Genomic DNA, 20,091 nt, shown 5'->3' on the forward strand with positions numbered 1-20,091 from the left:
GAGCTTCAGTACCATGTTGAATAGAAGTGTTAGGATCAGACATCTTTTCCTTCTCTGGATCTTAAAAGGAAAGCATTCAGTCTTTCACCATTACGTGTGATGTTAGCTATAGATTTTTTTATAAATGCTCTTAATCAGATTGAGGATATTTCCTTCTGTTCCTGGCTTGTTAAGAAATTTTGTCATAATGGATATTTTCACATATTTCTCTTTTTGTATTTTCTTTCATTCAGTAAAATAATCCATATATTATTATGGCTGTTAATAGATATGTAATATAAGTTTATATGCATTTCATTTTTCTTTAGTAAACGAGAAGGTAAACTAGGGGAGTGGTTGTTAAATGGTACAGTGTTTCTTTTGGGATGATCAGAGTGTTCGAAAACTGACTGTGGTGAGGATTGCACATATCTGTGAATATGCTATAAACCATTGATTGCACATTTCAAATGACATGGTATAGTATGGTGTGTGAACTATATCTCAGTAATGCTAACTTTAAAAACCACAAATTATGAAGAATGTTAAAAAATAAGAAAACTCATTTGTTTCTGTATGATTTAGCTAGTATTTTAAGTAGCAAAAAAATTATTCTACAAATTTACTTTCTTTAATAGATACAGGCTATTGCAGTTATCTATTGTTCTTGAGGGGGGCTATGGTAGTTCTTTATGTAATTTGTCCATTTCATCTAATAGGCTGAGTTTATTGGCATAAGTTGTTCATTATATACTCTGGTTATCTTTAATATCAGTAGAATCTGTGGTGGTATATCTTCTTTTATTATTCTTTTCATCTGTGTACTTTGGGTTTGATTTTTTTCTAGTTTTATAATAACCAAACATAGAGCATAGACTAGAGACCTTTCTTTTCTCAAGTAATGTTGTGATTTTTCTTCTAACCACTGCTTTAGTTCAGTGTCACAATTTTAATGTGGTGTGTGTTTGTCTGGCTTTTTTTTTTTTTCATTTTTTTCAGTTCAAAATATTTTCTGACTCCCATTTTGATTTCTTCTTTGACCCTTGGATAAATATTTAGAAGTGTTTTGTTTAATTTCTAGATATTTGGGGATGTCCCTCATAGCTTTCTATATTAATTTCTAGTTTAATTCCATTGTGATAAAAATATATACTTTGTATAATTTTGGTCCTTTTAAAATTGTTAAGCCTTAGCTGATTTGGCTTAGTGGATAGAGCATCCACCTGCAGACTGAAGGGTCCCAGGTTTGATTCTGGTCAAGGGCACATGCCCAGGTTGCAGGCTCGATCCCTAGTAGGGAGTGTGCAGGAGGCAGCCGATCAATGATTCTCTCTCACCATTGATGTTTCTATCTCTCTCTCCATCTCCCTTCCTCTCTGAAATCAATAAAAATATTTAATAAATAAATAGAAAGAAAAGAAAATTGTTAAAATTTTATTTCTGGCTCATAATATGATATATTTTAGTGAATGTCCATGTGAACTTGAAAAAAATATGAGCTCTGTTTTTGTTCTTTGATGGGGTTCTATAAATATCAGTTAATTCAAGATGGTTGGTAGTTTTGTTCATGTCTTCAAGAGCCTTTAGCAAAAGAGTGCGTTGCCTCAGTTTTCTTTACCTGTAAAATAGGCAGGACATCAGATTTTACCTTAGGGGTTGTTGTAAAGATTAAATAAGAATATATTTATATATCCGATTTACATTCCCAACAACACGATGCATAAAGGTTCCTTTTACTCCACATCCTTGCTAACACTTGTTATTCTTGTCTTTTTCATAATACCCATTCTAACAGGTGTGAGGTGGCATCTCATTTGTGGTTTTGATTTGTATTTCTCTGATGATTAGTGATGTAGAGCACCTTTTCATGTACCTGTTGGTCATCATCTGTATGTCTTCTTTGGAAAAATGTCTGTTCAGATCTTCTCCTTATTTTTTAATCAGTTGTTTGGTTTTTTTGCTATTGAGTTATATTTTAGAGATTAGTTCCTTAACAGATACATGATAAGCAATTTTTTTTCCATTCATTAGGTTGCTTTTTCATTTTATTGATGGTTTCCTTTGCTGTGCAGAAGCTTTTTAGTGTGATGTAGTCCCACATGTTTTATTTTGATACCTTAAAATGTCAAATGTACAAGTTTTATTCACAGAGCTTGCTTTTTCTTTTTCCTTTTTCTATGTAAAGGCAACGTCAGATGCTGACCTGAAAGAACATATGGTTGGAATCATATTCAGTAGGAGTAAACTGACTAACTTACAAAAACAGGTTGGTTCAGATCCATTTCATTGTCTTTATCAGTTTTTTATCGTTTTCCAAAATCTATGAAGGCTTTCTTATGCTAACTCTTTTATAGATCCTGCAGAATATATCTGCCTTTTTCTAGAGAGAAAAGAGTATATTGGTATACCTGCATCACTTTAAAGATTCCTTTTGCGTGTTAACTTTCCTACTTTGCTGCTCTTTGTTATGTATTTTCAGGTAGATTATTTCATTTTGGTGACAAATGCCCAATTATATCAGATTTCATTTGCATGTCTTGTGTTCCTTTAACCACCTTTTTTTGTTTGTTGATTGATTTCTTTTTAATTTGCTGAGCAATTATATTAACTAAACCAGTGTTAATATTTTTACACTGGTGTAAGAGGATTGGGAAGTACCATGACATTGTTCAAATGTGCCCAAATAACATAAAAATTAGCCCTTCAAAAGTCAAGTAAAATATTGGTTTTAAATTAGCCCATTATTGCCCGGCCAGTGTAGCTTAGCAGTTGAGTGTTGACCTATGAACCAGGGAGTCATGGTTTCATTCCTGGTCAGGCCACATGCCAGGGTTCCGGGCTCGATCACTTGTGGGAGGCATGCAGAAGGCAGCAGATCCATGATTCTCTCTCATCATTGATATTTCTATCTCTCCCTCTCTCTCCTTTACTCTCTGAAATCAATAAAAATATATTTTTTAAAAATAAATTAGTCCATTATTTTAACTTTAAATACCATTAAATAAATGACAACTTAATTTGTGCTTTATCTCTTTTTAACAGCTTTTTGTTGAATCTTAGTTGTAAAATGTACTGTTATTTTATATATCACTTAAAAAGAAAATTTGCTGCGTATTAAGTTGTGAATGCCATTAATTATAAAATACATTATGAATTTAAGTGTTATAATGGAGGTGATAGAAGTGATAAAATATGGTAATTTATGTTTGTTTGATGTCTTAAACCAGCAATTTTCAACCTTTTCATCTCGTGGCATACATAAATTAATTGCTAAAATTCTGTGGCACACCAAAATATGTATTATTTGAGGATCTAACAAAAAAATAGGTATAATTTTGATTTATTCACAACAACCAGCTCTTGTTGTGTTGGCTGTTATGTTTTTATTTGGCAATCTAAGGGAAAAGAGGTCAGTGCCCCTGACTAAATAGTCAGGTATTGCATGTTTTAAAAATTCTTGAAGCACCAGTTGAAAATCTCTATCTTAAACTATAGGCAGGGGCATTGGTAGCTTGTATATAAGTAGATTAAGTAAATTCTACATATCAGTTGATTTAGATATTCAGATTTTTAATCATGGTTCCCCTAGTTTTTTAAAAAATTGTTTTTTAAGACGAGTTGAGAGAATGGTATGATGTAGAATTAACTGGGAGGAAGAGTATTGGGTATCAACTATATTCTTGTCTTTTTATAAAAAAAACTAAGAGTAGTAAATCAAACTTACAAATATGTTTTTATGTTTTCCTTATGTTGCTATGTCACCTTTTAAATAGGTATGTGCTCACATAGTCCAGGCTATTCGCATGGAAGCCACCAGAGTTCGTGAAGAATGGGAACATGCCATATCAAGCAAAGAAAATGCCAATTCTCAGCCCAGTGATGAAGATGCCTCCTCTGATGCTTACTGCTTTGAGCTGCTTTCTATGGTTTTAGCATTGAGTGGCTCTAATGTGGGCCGGCAGTATCTGGCTCAGCAGCTAACTCTGCTCCAGGATCTCTTCTCACTGCTCCACACAGCATCCCCTCGAGTCCAGAGACAGGTGACTGATCGTACCACTACCCTTTTGTATTATTTTCTTGAAACATTGTTAAAAATTAAACTAGTAAAGTATAGAACTTTATCAATTTTGTTTTATTTTGTTATGTTTTAGGTTTTTGGAATGTATTTTAACTCCATGCTTTTTATTTTTGACTCATTGTGATGAGAATACAGAAGAGGAAAATACAGTTTATTTTACTGATGTGCTGTTGTGATAAGAGTGTTCTGGCTATGAGTTTCTTATTACCCTGAAATCTATAATTAAATTTTCCCTTTATCCTAACCAAATAAAAGACATCTTTTTTCTTGCTGCCCTGAAGTGGTAATTACCATCTGGGAAATTTTTTTTAAATAGTGTTTAAATCATATTTCTTTGCTTCTCAAATATTTGAAGTCATAGAATGGCAGCTGTGTTCATTTAAAAAGTTGAAAACTTTAAAACACCAATCTTTAAATGGAATTCTTTCCTTTTATTTTTCTTACCAGGTGACCTCCTTATTAAGGCGAGTTTTGCCTGAAGTGACGCCTAATCGTCTGGCCAGCATCATAGGAGTGAAATCTCTCCCCCCAGCAGATATCAGTGATATCATTCACTCAACAGAGAAAGGAGATTGGAATAAGCTAGGTATTTTGGACATGTTTCTAGGATGCATTGCCAAAGCCCTCACAGTACAGCTCAAAGCCAAAGGAACCACCATCACAGGAACAGCTGGAACCACCGTGGGCAAAGGAGTTACAACAGTTACCCTTCCAATGATTTTCAATTCCAGGTTGGTCATTATGGCTGCTTTATACTAAACTAGAACAGAATGAGCTACTGTTTGGAGAATTCAGACATGATATCAAATTCTACCTTATTTTCTTATTCACCAAATAAACACCATATATACTGACCCATGTATAATAAAGAATGCTGTATATAATAAAAATCATTTGGGGATTAGTGGGGGAAAAGAGTCTGCTAAATATATTTTTCCCATGTAGAAAAATAATTATAGGCCCTTACCTCACACCATATACAAAAATAAACAAGATTAATTAAAGCTTTATATATATATTTCTTTTAAAATTCTACAAGGACAAATCATAGAAGAATATGTTTGTAATCTCCAATTTGGGAAAACTTTAAACAAAACACAGAACCCAAAAGTCAGAGAGGAAAAGATTCACAGATTTGACTACATAAAAATGGAAATTAATTGATAGACAGTACTTTAAAATACAAGCAACTGACTTGGAAAAAATATTTAACATTTATGTAGTGGACAATGAATTATTAGGCATAATATTAGAAGAATGAGTACAAATCATTGAGAAAAAGACAACTGATAAATGACAAGAAAAGTAAATTCAGAGAAGAAAAATTACAAATGCCAGGGAACAAATGAAAAGACACTTCACTGGTAATCAGAGAAATATAGATAAAACAATAGAGAATATCTTTGCATTGGCAGCATTATTAAGAAATAGGCATTTTTTATTATATGTAATGTAGATTGCTACAGTTTTTTTGGATATCAGTTTGATAGCATATCACTATATTTATAATATGCATGTCTTTTGACCTACCAATTCTACTTCTACAGTTGTTTCCATCAGAGGTGTCCATACATGTGCACAGATATACAAGAGTGTTTATTCCAGAAATGTATTTTACAGCAGAAAATTGGGAACATGCTAGTAAAAGAGATGATCCATGATATTAAGCAAAAAACATCAGAATGTAAATCAGCATATTGCTTCCTTTATCTCCATAGTCTTGCTAAGGAAAAAAATGCCAGCTGAACTCAACAGTAGTTTACTCAGTGATATAGTTGACATATTCTTGTGCAAACTCTTTATTATCTCTGTGGACAAAGAGTGTGTGGACTATGGATATACATTGAATAGCACTGTTCTAGAAGATGCATACACAAATAATATATAAAAAAATATTTCAAAGGGAGCACATATTAGAATAGCTAGTCTCTTGATGTTGAAGACACAGATAATGGGTAATGTGTTGATTAATATTCTTTAAAAAGGGTTTAGTTGACTGTATCATTTAAAGAATTAAAATGCTACATATTGAAATAACAGCTTTTATCTAATTCATCTGTAACTATCACTGACTGGTTTGCAAATGCTGACTTTTCTTTGTAGTTATATTCGACGAGGTGAAAGTCATTGGTGGATGAAGGGCTCAACTCCTACTCAGATCTCAGAGATTATCATTAAACTTATTAAGGATATGGCAGCAGTAAGTTCCCATCCTCCTGATCATTGTCAATGAAATGCAGTAGAAATCTTACTAACAAAACAAGCAGCTTATTCTACTGAATGAATAGGAGAAGTACATTAGTATTATTTTGGTTTACTTAGAGGCTCTGTTTAATAGGTTAACCCTTTTACCATTTATCTTTTAGTTATAAATTTGTCCGTTGTGTAAATTACGTTCATTTCAAGCTTCCCAGTTCATTTACGTGAGAATTGTAACATAAGTCTTCCAAGACTTTAAAACAATAAAAATATATATATATATATATATATTCTTTGAACCCCCCAAATTAGCCTGATTCTGAAACAAAAAGGAAAAAATGGGTTCTCAAAGTGGACATTTCTCCTCTTCAGTTTTCATGGTTTATAAAAATTGTACTATTTTTTTAATATGTTTTTATTGATTTTAGAGAGGAAGGTAAAGGGAGAGAAAGAGAGATAGAAACATCGAGGAGAGAGAAACATCCATCAGCTGCTTCCTGCATGCCCCCTTCTGGGGACAGAGCCTACAACCCGGGCATGTGCCCTGACCAGGACTAGAACCAGCAACCTCTTTCTTGGTGCATAGGACAACACTCAATCCACTGAGCCACACCAGCCAGTCTACTCTTCTTTATTAATGTCCGACACCACTATCTTTAGATGTTGGCTTTGTGGGAAGATCTGGGAGTGTGGAGAAAAGGGAATTACTTATCAGAGTGCCTTGCTCTTTCTGGGTGCTCCATAACGTTAGTTCACTTACATTCCATTATATCCAGGAGTCCAGCCAGAGGAGGGCAAGATACTCAGATTATAGATTCCTAAGAGGTAGAATAGATGGCAGGCCATTTTGAAGGAGGAGAAATTTGAACTGCTCCTTAAAAGACTGATAGAACATGGATATGAGATAAGAAAAGTTATTCTGGGGAAATATAAAATCCTATCACTTTTCCAACAGATGGACATTTCCTCAATCAGAGAAATGGAGAATTGTTTCAGTTCTCAAATAGGCTTTCTCAGTAGGTTCACTAGATGGAAATATTTAGGAAAACTGTTTAGGAACATCTAAATTCTATAGAAATTAAAAAGTGATGGTGATTGGTAAAAATCAAGTTAGAAAATTAAGGTAGTTGTAATTTGAACCCATTTATGCTCTTGGGTTCCAGTAATTCTCATCTAAAGCAATTAGCTGTATAAATTTCATGTTAAGCAACAATGTTTCATAATCAAATTTTCTCAAGCATAGAAACCTTAGTACTTCTGTTATATATTTATCAAAATGTAAAAGGAAATACCCTTGAACTCTATAGAGTATTGAGAACCTAATTTATTTACTTTGATTTTGTATTATCAAAATAGTGATTAGAAGTTCAATTTTTTAGAGGGTGTTGAAAAATTTTTATTTCAAAACTATGCCCCTTGATTAAAATTCCATTAATAAATCTTTCCTTATGGGTGAGAGATGTTATTTCAGAGAGTAGAATTTGATACTATGACTATACATTTCTGGTTGCTTGTTAAATTATTGTGTCCTGCTCAATAGGGTCATCTCTCCGAAGCATGGTCCCGAGTGACAAAAAATGCCATTGCAGAAACCATCATTGCCTTGACCAAGATGGAGGAAGAATTTAGATCTCCAGTGAGATGTATTGCAACAACTAGGGTAGGTTTTTTTCATTTGGTCTATATCCTTGCATGTTCTTTTTTTTCAGTAATAGGTTTGAATTAATAGGTCAGCTATTATTTTTACCAAATATTTATTTAAAAAGCATGAAGTTTTTTTGAATTATGAAATAAGTATTGTGGTTATTAATATTCCCTGTTACGTGTTCTTTATCACTTGTTTTTGTTATCAATTATGGAAACTCAGGATATACTGGTTAGAAAGGGCTAACTTTCCATATATGTCACTATATTATCTTTTTAATGGTGTATTTACCATAGCTTACACAGTAAGTTTAGTGTCGGCATTATGCTGTGATACACTGAGGTCCTTTGAAGACAAGGTCCTCCCTATTACTTTTGGTATGGCCCAGTTGTCCAAAAGTAGAGCCCTATAGCATACTCACTGAATGTACAGGCCTTGCTTTTTTAAAAAGCAAAAAATTTGTGCCTGCAGTGGGGTAGGGCAGAATCTTTTAGAGCAAGCATGTCAAACTCAAAGGCTAACACAGGCCAAATGAACAAGGTTTAAGTTTATGTGTGCTGCAAAAAAAACAAAAGCTTAAATTTTCATAGAAACGTAGGTTTATTTTGATAGAGGTGTGCTGAATACAAAGGGCTGAAATAAATGAGTAATCGTTAACATAAAATAATAGAACATTTTAATAAAAATTAATATTTTTTCTTGAACGTTAACTTATCAGACACTCAATAACTGCACAAATTAATAAGTGTAATGCACATAAACCTATTTTTCTTGTTCTCTGAAGTGAAATATTTTCTGTTGCACACACCAAACAAGTCAGTACAAGACTAATGACGTGGCAATCGGCTGCTAAAATATTCACTGCTAGTATTAGTGGAGAGAAATGGTGCGCCTGCGCATAAGGGAAATGAATGCAACACGATTACAGTAATCAGTCATTAACGAATGTTGTAGTCATTATTAACTAGAGGCCCGGTGCATGAAATTCGTGCTCTGGGGTGGTCCCCTCAGCCCGGCCTGTGCCCTCTAGCAGTCTGGGAGCCTTCAGGGGATGTCTGACTGATGGCTTAGATAGCGGACCTAAGCTGGCAGTCAGACATTCTTAGCGTTGCTGCGAGGCAGGAGAGGCTTCTGCCACCACCGCTGCACTCGCCAGCGTGAGCCCGGCTCAGGGCTTCTGGCTGAACGGCATTCCCCCTGTGGGAGCACTTTGACCACGAGGGGGTAGGTCTTGCGTTGAGCATCTGCCCCTTGGTGGTCAGTGCGTGTCATAGTGACCGGTCGTTCCGCCGTTCAGTCGATTTGCATATTAGCCTTTTATTATATAGGATTATGTATAACAGGATATTGTAAAATTTAAGTTACAAAATTTTTATTAAAACGTTTCTTACACATCATTATATTGGCTGGGAAAAAAAATATTCATTGTGGGCCGACAAATTTGACATGCATGTTTTAGAGAGTAGGATTGCATTCTTCAGATGAGACATCTGCAGGAATTTGTAACCTACCAAATTTCATGTCCCATGTGCTTCCAAAAGAGATTTGAGATCTTGAAGCAGGGCAATGTGACAGCATTGGGAAGAAGTAAACACTGATGGATAGTGCTTAAGTTAATTCTCAGAAGTCTGAAAAAGAAGATAAATTATATTTCCCTAGGGCAGAAAAAAACCAATTTGGGCTATGTTGCTAGTGAGTGTGGCATCTGAAGCACTTATTCTTTTTTTTTTTAAGTTTTTTTTTAACTTAATCTTTACTGTTGAGATTATTACAGATGTCCCTCTTTTTCCCCCCCCCATAGCTCCCCTCCACCCAGTTTCCACCCAGCCTTAGGCCCTCACCACCCTATTGTCTGTATCCATAGGTAATGCCTACATGTATAAAAGATCTTTGTCTAATCTCTTCCCACCGCCCTTCTCTCCCCCTTCCCTCTAAGTATTGTCAATCTGTTCCATTTCCATGCCCTTGGTTCTATTCCATTCACCAGTTTATCCTTTTCATCAGATTTTTTATTCGTTTGATTTTTAGATTCAATTGTTGATAGGTATATATTTGTTACCACTTTGTTGTTCATATTTTTTATCTTTACCTTTTTCTTCTTTCTTCTCTTCTTAAAGAATACCCTTCAGCATTTCATATAATACTGGTTTGGTGGTGATGAACTTCTTTAGCTTTTTCTTGTCTGTGAAGTTCTTTATCTGACCTCCAATTCTAAATGATAGCTTTGCTGGCTAGAATAATCTTGGTTGTAGGTTCTTGCTATTCATCACTTTGAATATTTCTTGCCACTCCCTTCTGCTCCGCATAGTTTTTTTTGAGAAATCAACTGACAGTTGTATGGGCACTTCCTTGTAGGTAACTACTTTTCTCTAGCTGCTTTTAAGATTCTCTCTTTGTCTTTTCCCCTTGGCATTTTAAGTATGATGTGTCTTGGTGTGGTCCTCTTTGGGTTTCTCTTGTTTGGGATTCTCTGTGCTTCCTGGATTTGTAAGTCTATTTCTTTCACCATGTAGGGGAAGTTTCCTATCATTATTTCTTCAAAAGGTTTTCAATATCTTGCTCTCTCTCTCTCTCTCTCTCTTCTTCTGGTACTTCCATAATTCGGATGCTTGGTATGCTTGAAGTTGTCCCAGAGGCTCCTTACAACTATCTTCATATTTTTGGATTCTTTTTGCTCTTCTGGTTGGGTATTTTTTGCTTCCTCATATTTCAAATCATTAATTTGATTCCCAGGATCCTCTAGTCTATTGTTGAATCCTTGTATATTATTCTTTATGTCAGTCAGTGTATGCTTTTCCATTTTTTTGGCTTTCTCACTAGATCCTTGAAAGTCTCACTTAGTCCCTTGGAGGTTTCTAGAAGATTCTTGAGTAACTTTATAACTCTGGTTTTGAACTCCATATCCAGTAGTTTGCTTTCTTCATTTCTTTCTTTTGTGACATGTTTCTTTGTCTCCGCATTTTGTTTGCTTCCCTGTATTTGTTTCTATGTATTGGGTAGAGCTGCTAAGTCTCCTTGAGTTGATAGAGTGGCTTTGTGTGCTAAGTGTTCTATAAAGCCCAGTGGTTCAGCCTCCCCAATCACCTGAGGTGGACACTCTAGGTGCACCACTTTGTGGGCTATGTGCACAATCTTGTTGTAGTTGAGCCTTGACCTCCAGGCCAATTAGCTGTGGGGACCAGCTGTGACTTCAGTGGGAGAGCTGCTGTGCAGGAGACATCCTTTTGGGGCAGAACTTGCTTCAATGGGGCTTTGGTGCTCACAGAGTCTGCCCCTTTAGTGTATCACTTATGGATGTGAAGAATTGTAATCTGGTATGGTCTCACACTGACCACTGGGTACACTGGCTCTTGGGTCTCCAGGGAGGTGCAAAGTCAGCCACTGCCTGGGGACACCCAGCAGGAGCTACAGAGAGATCTGCAGATTCCTCCTCTTTGTATCGGGTTTGGAAGTGCCCAGATGAGTCCCAGCTGTGAAGCAAGGCAGGCTGGTGCTGTTGCTGGTGCTGGGCCTTTTTATTGATAGGTTTGGTGCTCCCTGACCCAGCTGCAGATTTTTTGATAGGTTTTTAGCCTAAGAAAGGACAGGCCATTCATATGCAAAAGCGCTGGGCACAGTTTGGGTGGGTTGTAAATTGGGTGGGGCAGGGTCTCAGGGAATCACCAGGGCGGAGCAAAGAGAAATGGCTGCCAGTCAGTCCTGCAGCCAGGAACAATGACTTCTGTGAGCACCTCCATCTGGAAGAAAGCCGCCCTTGAGTTCATGCCCGGATGCCAGACAGTCCAGTTTCTCCTTGTATGAGTCTGGGTCCCCCAGAGCCTCACCCAGCACTGGAGCTCAGAGGAAGCGGGAGCTTGTAAATTCAGTTCATGGTGCCGGCCTTTTAAGAGGAGCAGCTGGGTCTCCAGCAGCCTGTGTGTCACTCAGCCCCAAAGTGCACTGGTTTTTACAGCCTGTAGTTCTTACTGCCCATAGGGACTTCTTTTCCCAGCTCTGGGCTAGGATTCTCATGTGGAGCTGGGACACTTGCTCCTCCCTGGGGCCTCTGCAGAAACGATCTCCCTCCCAATTAAAAAAGCAGCCCACATGGGTGCCGGATCAGGCTGTTCTGCGCCTCTGCACCTCCTACCAGTCTCAGTGTGCTTTCTTTACTTCTCTAGTTGTAGGACTTCCATTCAGCCAGCTTTCAAGTGGTTCTGGATGATGGTTGTTCGGTATTTTACTTGTAATTTTGATGTGGCTGTGGGAGGCAGTGAGTATAGGCATTTGCCTATGCTGCCATCTTGGTTCTCTGCCAATATCTAAAAAGCTTTTATTTTATTTTTATTTTTTTTAATATATTTTATTGATTTTTTACAGAGAGGAAGGGAGAGAGATAGAGAGCTAGAAACATCGATGAGAGAGAAATATCGATCAGCTGCCTCCTGCACATCTCCCACTGGGGATGCGCCCGCAACCCAGGCACATGCCCTTGACCAGAATCGAACCTGGGACCCTTCAGTCCGCAGGCCGACGCTCTATCCACTGAGCCAAACCGGTTTCGGCTAAAAAGCTTTTATAGTATGGGAAAAAATGAGACCTCTGTCTCACTCTTAAAATTAAATTAAAGCACCTTTCAAAATTCATGGAAGCAGGAAGATAACACAAAGGATATGCTCGCTCTCTCCTGATTAAAAAGGTGGCACACGTGGGTACCGGACCAGCCCATTCCATGCCTCCGCACCTCCTACGAGTCTCAGTCTTTCTTTTTTACTCCTCTAGATGTAGGGCTTCCATTCAGCCAGCTTTCAGGCAGTTCTGGATGATGGTTGTTCTCTATTTTAGTTGTAATTTTGATGTGGCTGTGGGAGGCAGCGAGTACAGGTGTTTGACTTCACTACCATCTTGGTTCTCCTGAAGCAGTTATTCTGACTAATCCTTACCCACCCTGCATGTGTTCTTCTCTTTATTCTGTGCCCCCTTTTTTTTAGCATATTTTATTTTAATTTTCTGGCTTTTCTTTCCCTAATTTTTCCCCTCTTACTCTTCATATCCAGTGACACTCCCATATACTTCTGAGTTAAGACAGTTAAATTATTTTTTTTCAGTAATGAAGAAATATTTAATTCTATGTAAAACTGAAACTTATTCTTTAAGCCTCAGAAAGTGTTGAACTATTTTTTAGGGCAATTTTCTAGAGTTGTTAAACACTTGCTTTATTTGTTAGACATTTACTTATTTCTGACAAAGTGCACCAAGCATAGTGCTAGGTGATTAGGAGCATACAGAGACTTGCGAGTAACTGTTATTACCTACAAGAATTTAATATGAACCCAACTACTCATGGGACTCTACAAAATTAAACATCCATTGTACCACCTTCCTTGGAATTTAATGTCTCTGGCAAATGATAATGGATGGAGAAATTTGCAGGAGTCATTGGAATATTAAATATGAAAATTCATATATTGCTATATTATTTTTGTAGTAGCCCAATCCTACATAATAAAAGGCTAATATGCAAATTGACCGAATGGCAGAATGACCAGTCACTATGATGAGCACTGACCACCAGGGGGCAGAGGCTCAACGTGGGAGCTGCTCCCTGGTGGTTAGTGCACTCCCACAAGGGGAGCGCTGCTCAGCCAGGAGCCGGGCTCATGGCTGGCGAGCACAGCGGCAATGGCAGGAGCCTCTCCCGCCTCTCCGGCAGCACTAAGGATGTAGTTCATCCCCTGAGGGCTCCCGGACTTCGAGAGGGTGCAGGCCAGGCTGAGGGATCCCCTCGCGCCCCCCCCCCCCCCCAGTGCATGAATTTCGTGCACCAGGCCTCTAGTAAAGGATAATTTTATATATCAGGCAGGAAATAGAGTGCTTAATCAGAGGAACATTTATTCAATAAATATTTGAGTGAATACTATGTGCATGGCACATACAGCAATCGTGTACGTGTCTGATGCCACATCAGGAAATTTTGAGTACCACTGGGTATTTACATATCTTCAGATACAGCTGGAATTTATTAAACTATTATCATGTGTCAGACAGTCAACATTTTATAAGTCTTTCCTAAGTATTCAGTAGTGTAACAGCCTTTCCTTTCAACAGCTCTGGCTTGCTCTAGCATCACTGTGTGTTCTTGACCAGGACCATGTAGATCGTCTCTCCTCGGGGAGATGGATGGGAAAGGATGGACAACAAAAACAAATGGTAAGATGAAAATTATCTTATATAAAATGATCTTGTTTTTCTTTATAGTCAGCGGTAGCTTAGCTTTAAAAAAAAAAGTACTACAAGTCAAAATACATAATTAGTGAAACTCTTGAAAAATTGTGTCACATTGCCAAAGTTCATCTCACAAGGGTTCCTTCTTTATAGTATATTAGGGGCCCGATGCACGAAATTCGTGCAAGGATAGGTCTTCCTTTCCCCCGCAGCTGCCAGCACCGGCTTCCATCTGGCACCCAGGACCTGGGCTTCTTCTGGCACCCAGAACCCTGGCTTCCCTCCAGCTACCAGCACCCAGGACTGGGGCTTCCCCCCAGCCACCAGCAGGCACCCAAGACCTGGGCTTCCCTCACAGCCCCCCTTCGTTCGGAAGGTCGTCCAGAAGGATGTCCAGTCTAATTAGCATATTACACTTTTATTATTATAGATTAGGGGCTTTAGGTATACAAAAGAGCTTTCCCCTTCTCTGAGACATGTCTGCATAGTATCAAAATTTGTTTTTAGCCAGACTTTGATTTCATATCTCAATTTTTGTAGTAAAATGTAATCAATCTTATGGCAAGGAGAAAAAGCAGTAAGAGAGGCAATATGACATACCATTTCTTCAGATATGTGCTTAAAGTAGGTTGGATATTTATCGTTTCATTCACTGAAAGAAGACTTTATATGGCTCTTTCAGCACTTTCTTATTAATGGTTAAAGTTTCAAAAATGAATGTTTGAATATAATGGGGAGAAATTTTCTCAATCACTAAGCAAAATATACTATTTATTTTATTAATCATTGATTTAGGCCTTTGAGGAAATTTTATAATTTAATACACTTGCCATCATTCAGTTTAATGTTCAGATTCCAAATTCTTAATAGACTTCAGTTACTGTTACTGGTAAAAATAAATTACATTCAATTTGTGTGAATATTGATACTTTCTTATTAATCTAATGTAACCTGTGGAAATGTTTTATTTTAGCCTATGTGTGATAACCATGATGATGGTGAAACTGCAGCAATCATTTTATGCAACGTATGTGGAAATCTATGTACTGACTGTGACAGATTCCTTCATCTTCATCGACGAACCAAAACTCATCAAAGACAGGTGAAGATTTCTGTCTTTACACACAGAACAGTATCTAGAACATAAAGTGTATTCAGTAACTTTTGTGGAAGACTTAGGGTAATGAGAAAAAATGGACTTGGGAATCACAGCAGCTGTTTCACTTACCAACTGTGTAAATCAAGCAAGTTGTTTAACATCTCTAAAACTTAGTTTCCACATTTATACAAACAGAACTGTTGTAAAGATTAAAGAGAAGATTGGAAATATATGGAACTTTTTAGAATGCTTACTTAATAAAAGCCATTATTATTATTGAATAATTAAATTTGTACTTCTCTTTCAGGATCATAAATAAATATATTTTCCCTTCTCTTAATGATATAATAGGTCTTCAAAGAAGAAGAAGAAGCTATAAAGGTTGACCTTCATGAAGGTTGTGGTCGAACTAAATTGTTCTGGTTGATGGCACTTGCAGATTCTAAAACAATGAAAGCAATGGTGGAATTCCGAGAACACACAGGTAAAAGAGGATTTAAGATTGAACCATGCCTGTTGGTTACAATTAAACTAGATGTTACTTTAAAATTATTTAATGTGATTGAGTATATTCTGATAAGTAATTATCATGACGTCATTGATCCCTGTCTATATTATTATATTTATGAGACAATGTTCAATGGTAGAAAGAGCATCATGCTAAAAGTCAGGAAACCTGGTTTGCCACTAACTAGTTATGTAATCTTGAGCCAGTTATCTCCAAAACATGTGGGTTTTCATTTTGATTTATTTTTTAAAAAGTAAGTCTGCTATATTCCCAGTTTAGTTATATTAGATCTTACAAATTCTCAATTTTCAGTACCTCTGTCATCTGCCATTTGACTAACATGAATTCCGAATGTTAGAATTAGGTATAAACCTGAACAAACTTAACTCTAGGTAGGAGTAACTTTTCATGCTATAAAAGCATCATCTTTTTTTCTTAGAGCTGATTTTTTTCCCTATAATCTTACCATGACATAACATTAATAAATGTTCTAATGTTGAACCATCATTGTATTAATGATATAAACTATCCTTTTTTTAAAAGAATATTTTTTAAAATATATTTTTATTGATTTCAGAGAGGAAGGGAGAGGGAGAGAGAGATAGAAATAGCAATGATGAGAATTATTGATTGGCTGCCTCCTGCAAGCCCCACACTGGGAATTGAGCCCACAACCTGGACATGTGCCCTGACTGGGAATCAAACCATGAGCTCTTGGTTCATAGGTTGACACTTAACCACTGAGCCACACCGGCCAGGCTAAAAAGGATATTTTTAAGTTCAATGTATTACTATTATATTTTGAATTTTTCTGTGTTTATAAAATGATCTTTGTCTATATTTTTCAATCTTCCTGTTCTTTTTCATATTATTCTGTTCTTGTTTTTATGGGTCTGTTCCTTTTTTATTTCAAAATGTAAATTTCTTTCCAAATTATTCTATTATCTCTACTTCCTTGGGTGGGAATTCTGTTTTTTAAGTTTCATATGCTCTGATGAGGTTTTCTCCTATGAATTTTAATATTGCCATTGTGGAAAGGTACTTAAAGCTTTATTTCCCTTTGTTTTATATACTTTTATTCAGTTTTTGTGTTATATTTTGTCTGGTATTGTGCTTTTTTAGTGGGGGGCTTGCCATATCTGCTCAACCTGCTATCTTGACTAGAAGTCTAGTCTGTTTCTTTTTACTGAAAAAGTATAAATGAATCAGTTAATTTATTTGGCTTTAGGTATAGCTTTTCAGTTTTTTATCCCTTTTCTTGTATAATTTGTAATTAGTGTAGCTTACAACCCTTCGGCTTGTAATTGCCAGACTGATTTCCCAGTGATGACAACTGACACAAACCTGGTTTGCTTGTTTGTTTTTAATGAGTTATATTAAAATATGTAGAAAATATTCTTCAGGGGGATTTTTTTTCTGCTTGAACCTAGGCAAACCCACCACAAGTAGCTCAGAAGCATGCCGCTTCTGTGGTTCCAGAAGTGGAACAGAGTTATCTGCTGTTGGCAGTGTTTGTTCTGATGCAGACTGCCAGGTGAGTATCCCAGTAAGGAGAGCATGTATTCCCACATGACATCTTTACTTCATATAAGTAAGAGTTCCAACTCAGCATCATTTGTGTTCTAAATTAGTGTAGTACTCATGTTATGAGTTAAATGCTTTATCAAAGCTGGCAAATGGGTCAAATAAAGCACTCAAGCCCAAACCAGATTCCTTTTGTGTGTGTTTCCCATCGACCGTCGGTATATATAATTAACATTTACTTATGTGCTAGAAACTTAAAAATCTATGGGCTGTATTTTCTTTGCCTCTCATAGATATTTTACTCACTTATTTTCCTAAAATAAATTTCCAGTACCTGAAAGTTCTTTAGTCTTAAACATCTATACACATTTCATGTTATGCAAAATTTTTTGTTGTTGTTAATCCTCACCCGTGGATATTTTTTCCATTGATTTTAGAGTGGAAGCGGGTGAGGGAAGATGAGAGAGAGAGAGAGAGAGAGAGAGAGAGAGAGAGAGAGAATGAATGATAAACACATCGCTTGGTTGTACGTGCCCTTGACTGGGAATCAAACCCACTACCCTTGGTGCACGGGATGATGCTCCAACCAACTGAGCCACACTGGCCAGGGCTGTCCAGATATTTGTGATGCCTCAATTTAGTTAACAAGAATTTAGATAGTGCCCAAATAGTGAAAGATACCTGTATTTTATTTCATCCCCATTTTGGCCAGGGGGTGGGTGGTGATGGGGAGATTGTGAGGCAGTAATTTTTTGTTGATCTGTGGCTATGCATAATAACAAATAGATTAAATTTGTAATTCACTTTTAATCAGCATTCCCTTTATGTGGAGTGAAAATTTTTAAAATCACATTAAAACAAAAATAGACTTTGTTAATAATCCTAAATTATACTCAAAGAATAAAAATCACTTTATTGTAACTTAGCCTTAATATGTATTTCCTGTGGGAAAAATATATTGGAAAACTACTATACTAGATATGATTACTAGGATGTGTGCTTTTTTTTATATTTTGTGTGCCATTGTAATTCATTTTTAATAGGAATATGCTAAGATAGCCTGTAGTAAGACACATCCTTGTGGCCATCCATGTGGAGGTGTGAAAAACGAAGAGCATTGTCTGCCCTGTCTGCATGGCTGTGATAAAAGTGCCACAACACTGAAGCAAGATGCTGATGACATGTGCATGATATGTTTCACTGAAGCACTCTCGGCAGCACCAGCCATTCAGGTTGTCTCAGCTTTTAAAGTATTAATTGTGTCTAGATTGTCATTGAGAGAAAATGTCCCATTAATACCTACCAGTTTATTAAAGAGAATATTCTGTTTACATTTTGTGTGTTTAGCTTTAATTTGTGATTTACATAATCAATAAAATGTTCATAAGGAATGAAAAACAGATTATCCAATATCTACTCTTTTCTTAATTTTCAATCCAGAATGATACTTAATAGCATTATATAACTGATCTGTACATAATGATGCAATGATACATACCTCCATACATAATGTACATACATATTAATAATATAGACGTTACTATTTGCTAAATATCTTTTATATACTTTTACTGGTTGCTTATTTATATTTCTAGTTCTTGTAATTCCAAGGTAGTAGTCTCAAAAAAAAATCTTAAATCTCTAAGTCAGTAGTTTCCTCTTCTTTTTATAAAATACAGAATTGAGTAATTTTGCATTTTTCCTAACCCAGCTTACTCTCTATAATGTGGCATTAATATATGTATGCTAAAATATTGGGAGCACCTGAAGACTTAGTTAGTGTCCTATGAATAGTGGGAAAGTGCTAAAATATCATTGTACTAAATTGCTTGCTTTTTCTCTTATCTCCTTTCAGTATACATTGAATAATCTGCTAGTTACTGGTGTTTATCACTGTTACCTTTGCTTATATTCTTCTCTTTTCTTTATTTAAGCTGGACTGTAGTCATGTATTCCACTTACAGTGCTGTCGACGGGTTTTGGAAAACAGATGGCTTGGTCCAAGGATAACATTTGGATTTATATCTTGTCCCATCTGCAAGGTATGGAAAGAATCAGAAATTATCTACTTTCTATTTACTTTCATTTTTATCTTCATCTTTCAGAATAAACTGTCAGTGTCTCTCAGTGTCCTTCCCAGCTTACTTTTTTTTACCACCATCCCCCACCTGCTCTCTTTATCCAAGTGGTACCTAAGACTATAATATATTTATTATGATACATTTCAAAATAGTAATTGTCAATTAAAAGCTAGTTAAATTAAGCATACTGCATCATAAAATTCATTTAAACATCATCAAGCATTGACAGGCATGCATCTCTGTTTTCAGACCCCCTGAAAATTCAGGTCATGTGACATGACAAGGGGTAACTACCAAAAAGAAGAATGAGCCTGTGGTGCTTGTAGGTACTGATGCCTGCCATTGAAGAGTAAAAGCTGAACTTTCAGTGCCATTAAAACACTTTTAGAGCTCAAATAAGAAAATTTTTGACACATGTCTACAAAGATAGTAATAAGCAAAGTAGCAAATTGTTTTGGCAAGCTAATAATGATTAACAAAAAAAACCTTTAAGAATGTGATTAGCAATGCCATCTCTATTAATTCCTTTTTGTTTTCCTATTTAGTTCTCCCTATTTTCTTCATATTTGCAGACTGATATATAGGGAAAGGCTTAACACAAACAATCCTTGCTTAGGTAAACTGAGAAATAATAAAAAAAAGATTGTAGTATTTGCTCTCCCATCTCATATAGTGCCACCAGAAAAAGTCACATTTAAGTGGTATAGAAAATACTACCTGCTTATTTCTACCACCTGACATTCTACTCTAGCTCCAAGGAACACACAGAGAAGG

The 20,091-nt window shown here is 36.3% G+C and overlaps 1 protein-coding gene across 1 annotated transcript in view; it reads left to right on the forward strand.

The window, feature by feature from the left end:
• The window catches only part of MYCBP2 (MYC binding protein 2, E3 ubiquitin protein ligase), a 275,789-nt gene that overhangs the window by 246,396 nt on the left and 9,302 nt on the right, over window positions 1-20,091 (forward strand). Inside the window, exons 69-79 of the mRNA XM_023751731.1 lie at window positions 2,165-2,245; window positions 3,753-4,019; window positions 4,505-4,788; window positions 6,161-6,257; window positions 7,797-7,916; window positions 13,989-14,090; window positions 15,079-15,207; window positions 15,556-15,688; window positions 17,143-17,246; window positions 18,280-18,468; window positions 19,171-19,278. Coding sequence (XP_023607499.1) covers window positions 2,165-2,245; window positions 3,753-4,019; window positions 4,505-4,788; window positions 6,161-6,257; window positions 7,797-7,916; window positions 13,989-14,090; window positions 15,079-15,207; window positions 15,556-15,688; window positions 17,143-17,246; window positions 18,280-18,468; window positions 19,171-19,278 — 1,614 coding nt within the window. The remainder of the gene's footprint in view (window positions 1-2,164; window positions 2,246-3,752; window positions 4,020-4,504; window positions 4,789-6,160; window positions 6,258-7,796; window positions 7,917-13,988; window positions 14,091-15,078; window positions 15,208-15,555; window positions 15,689-17,142; window positions 17,247-18,279; window positions 18,469-19,170; window positions 19,279-20,091) is intronic.

The sequence above is a fragment of the Myotis lucifugus genome, unplaced genomic scaffold (assembly GCF_000147115.1).
Source record: "Myotis lucifugus unplaced genomic scaffold, Myoluc2.0 scaffold_24, whole genome shotgun sequence".
Taxonomy (NCBI): Eukaryota; Metazoa; Chordata; class Mammalia; order Chiroptera; family Vespertilionidae; genus Myotis; species Myotis lucifugus.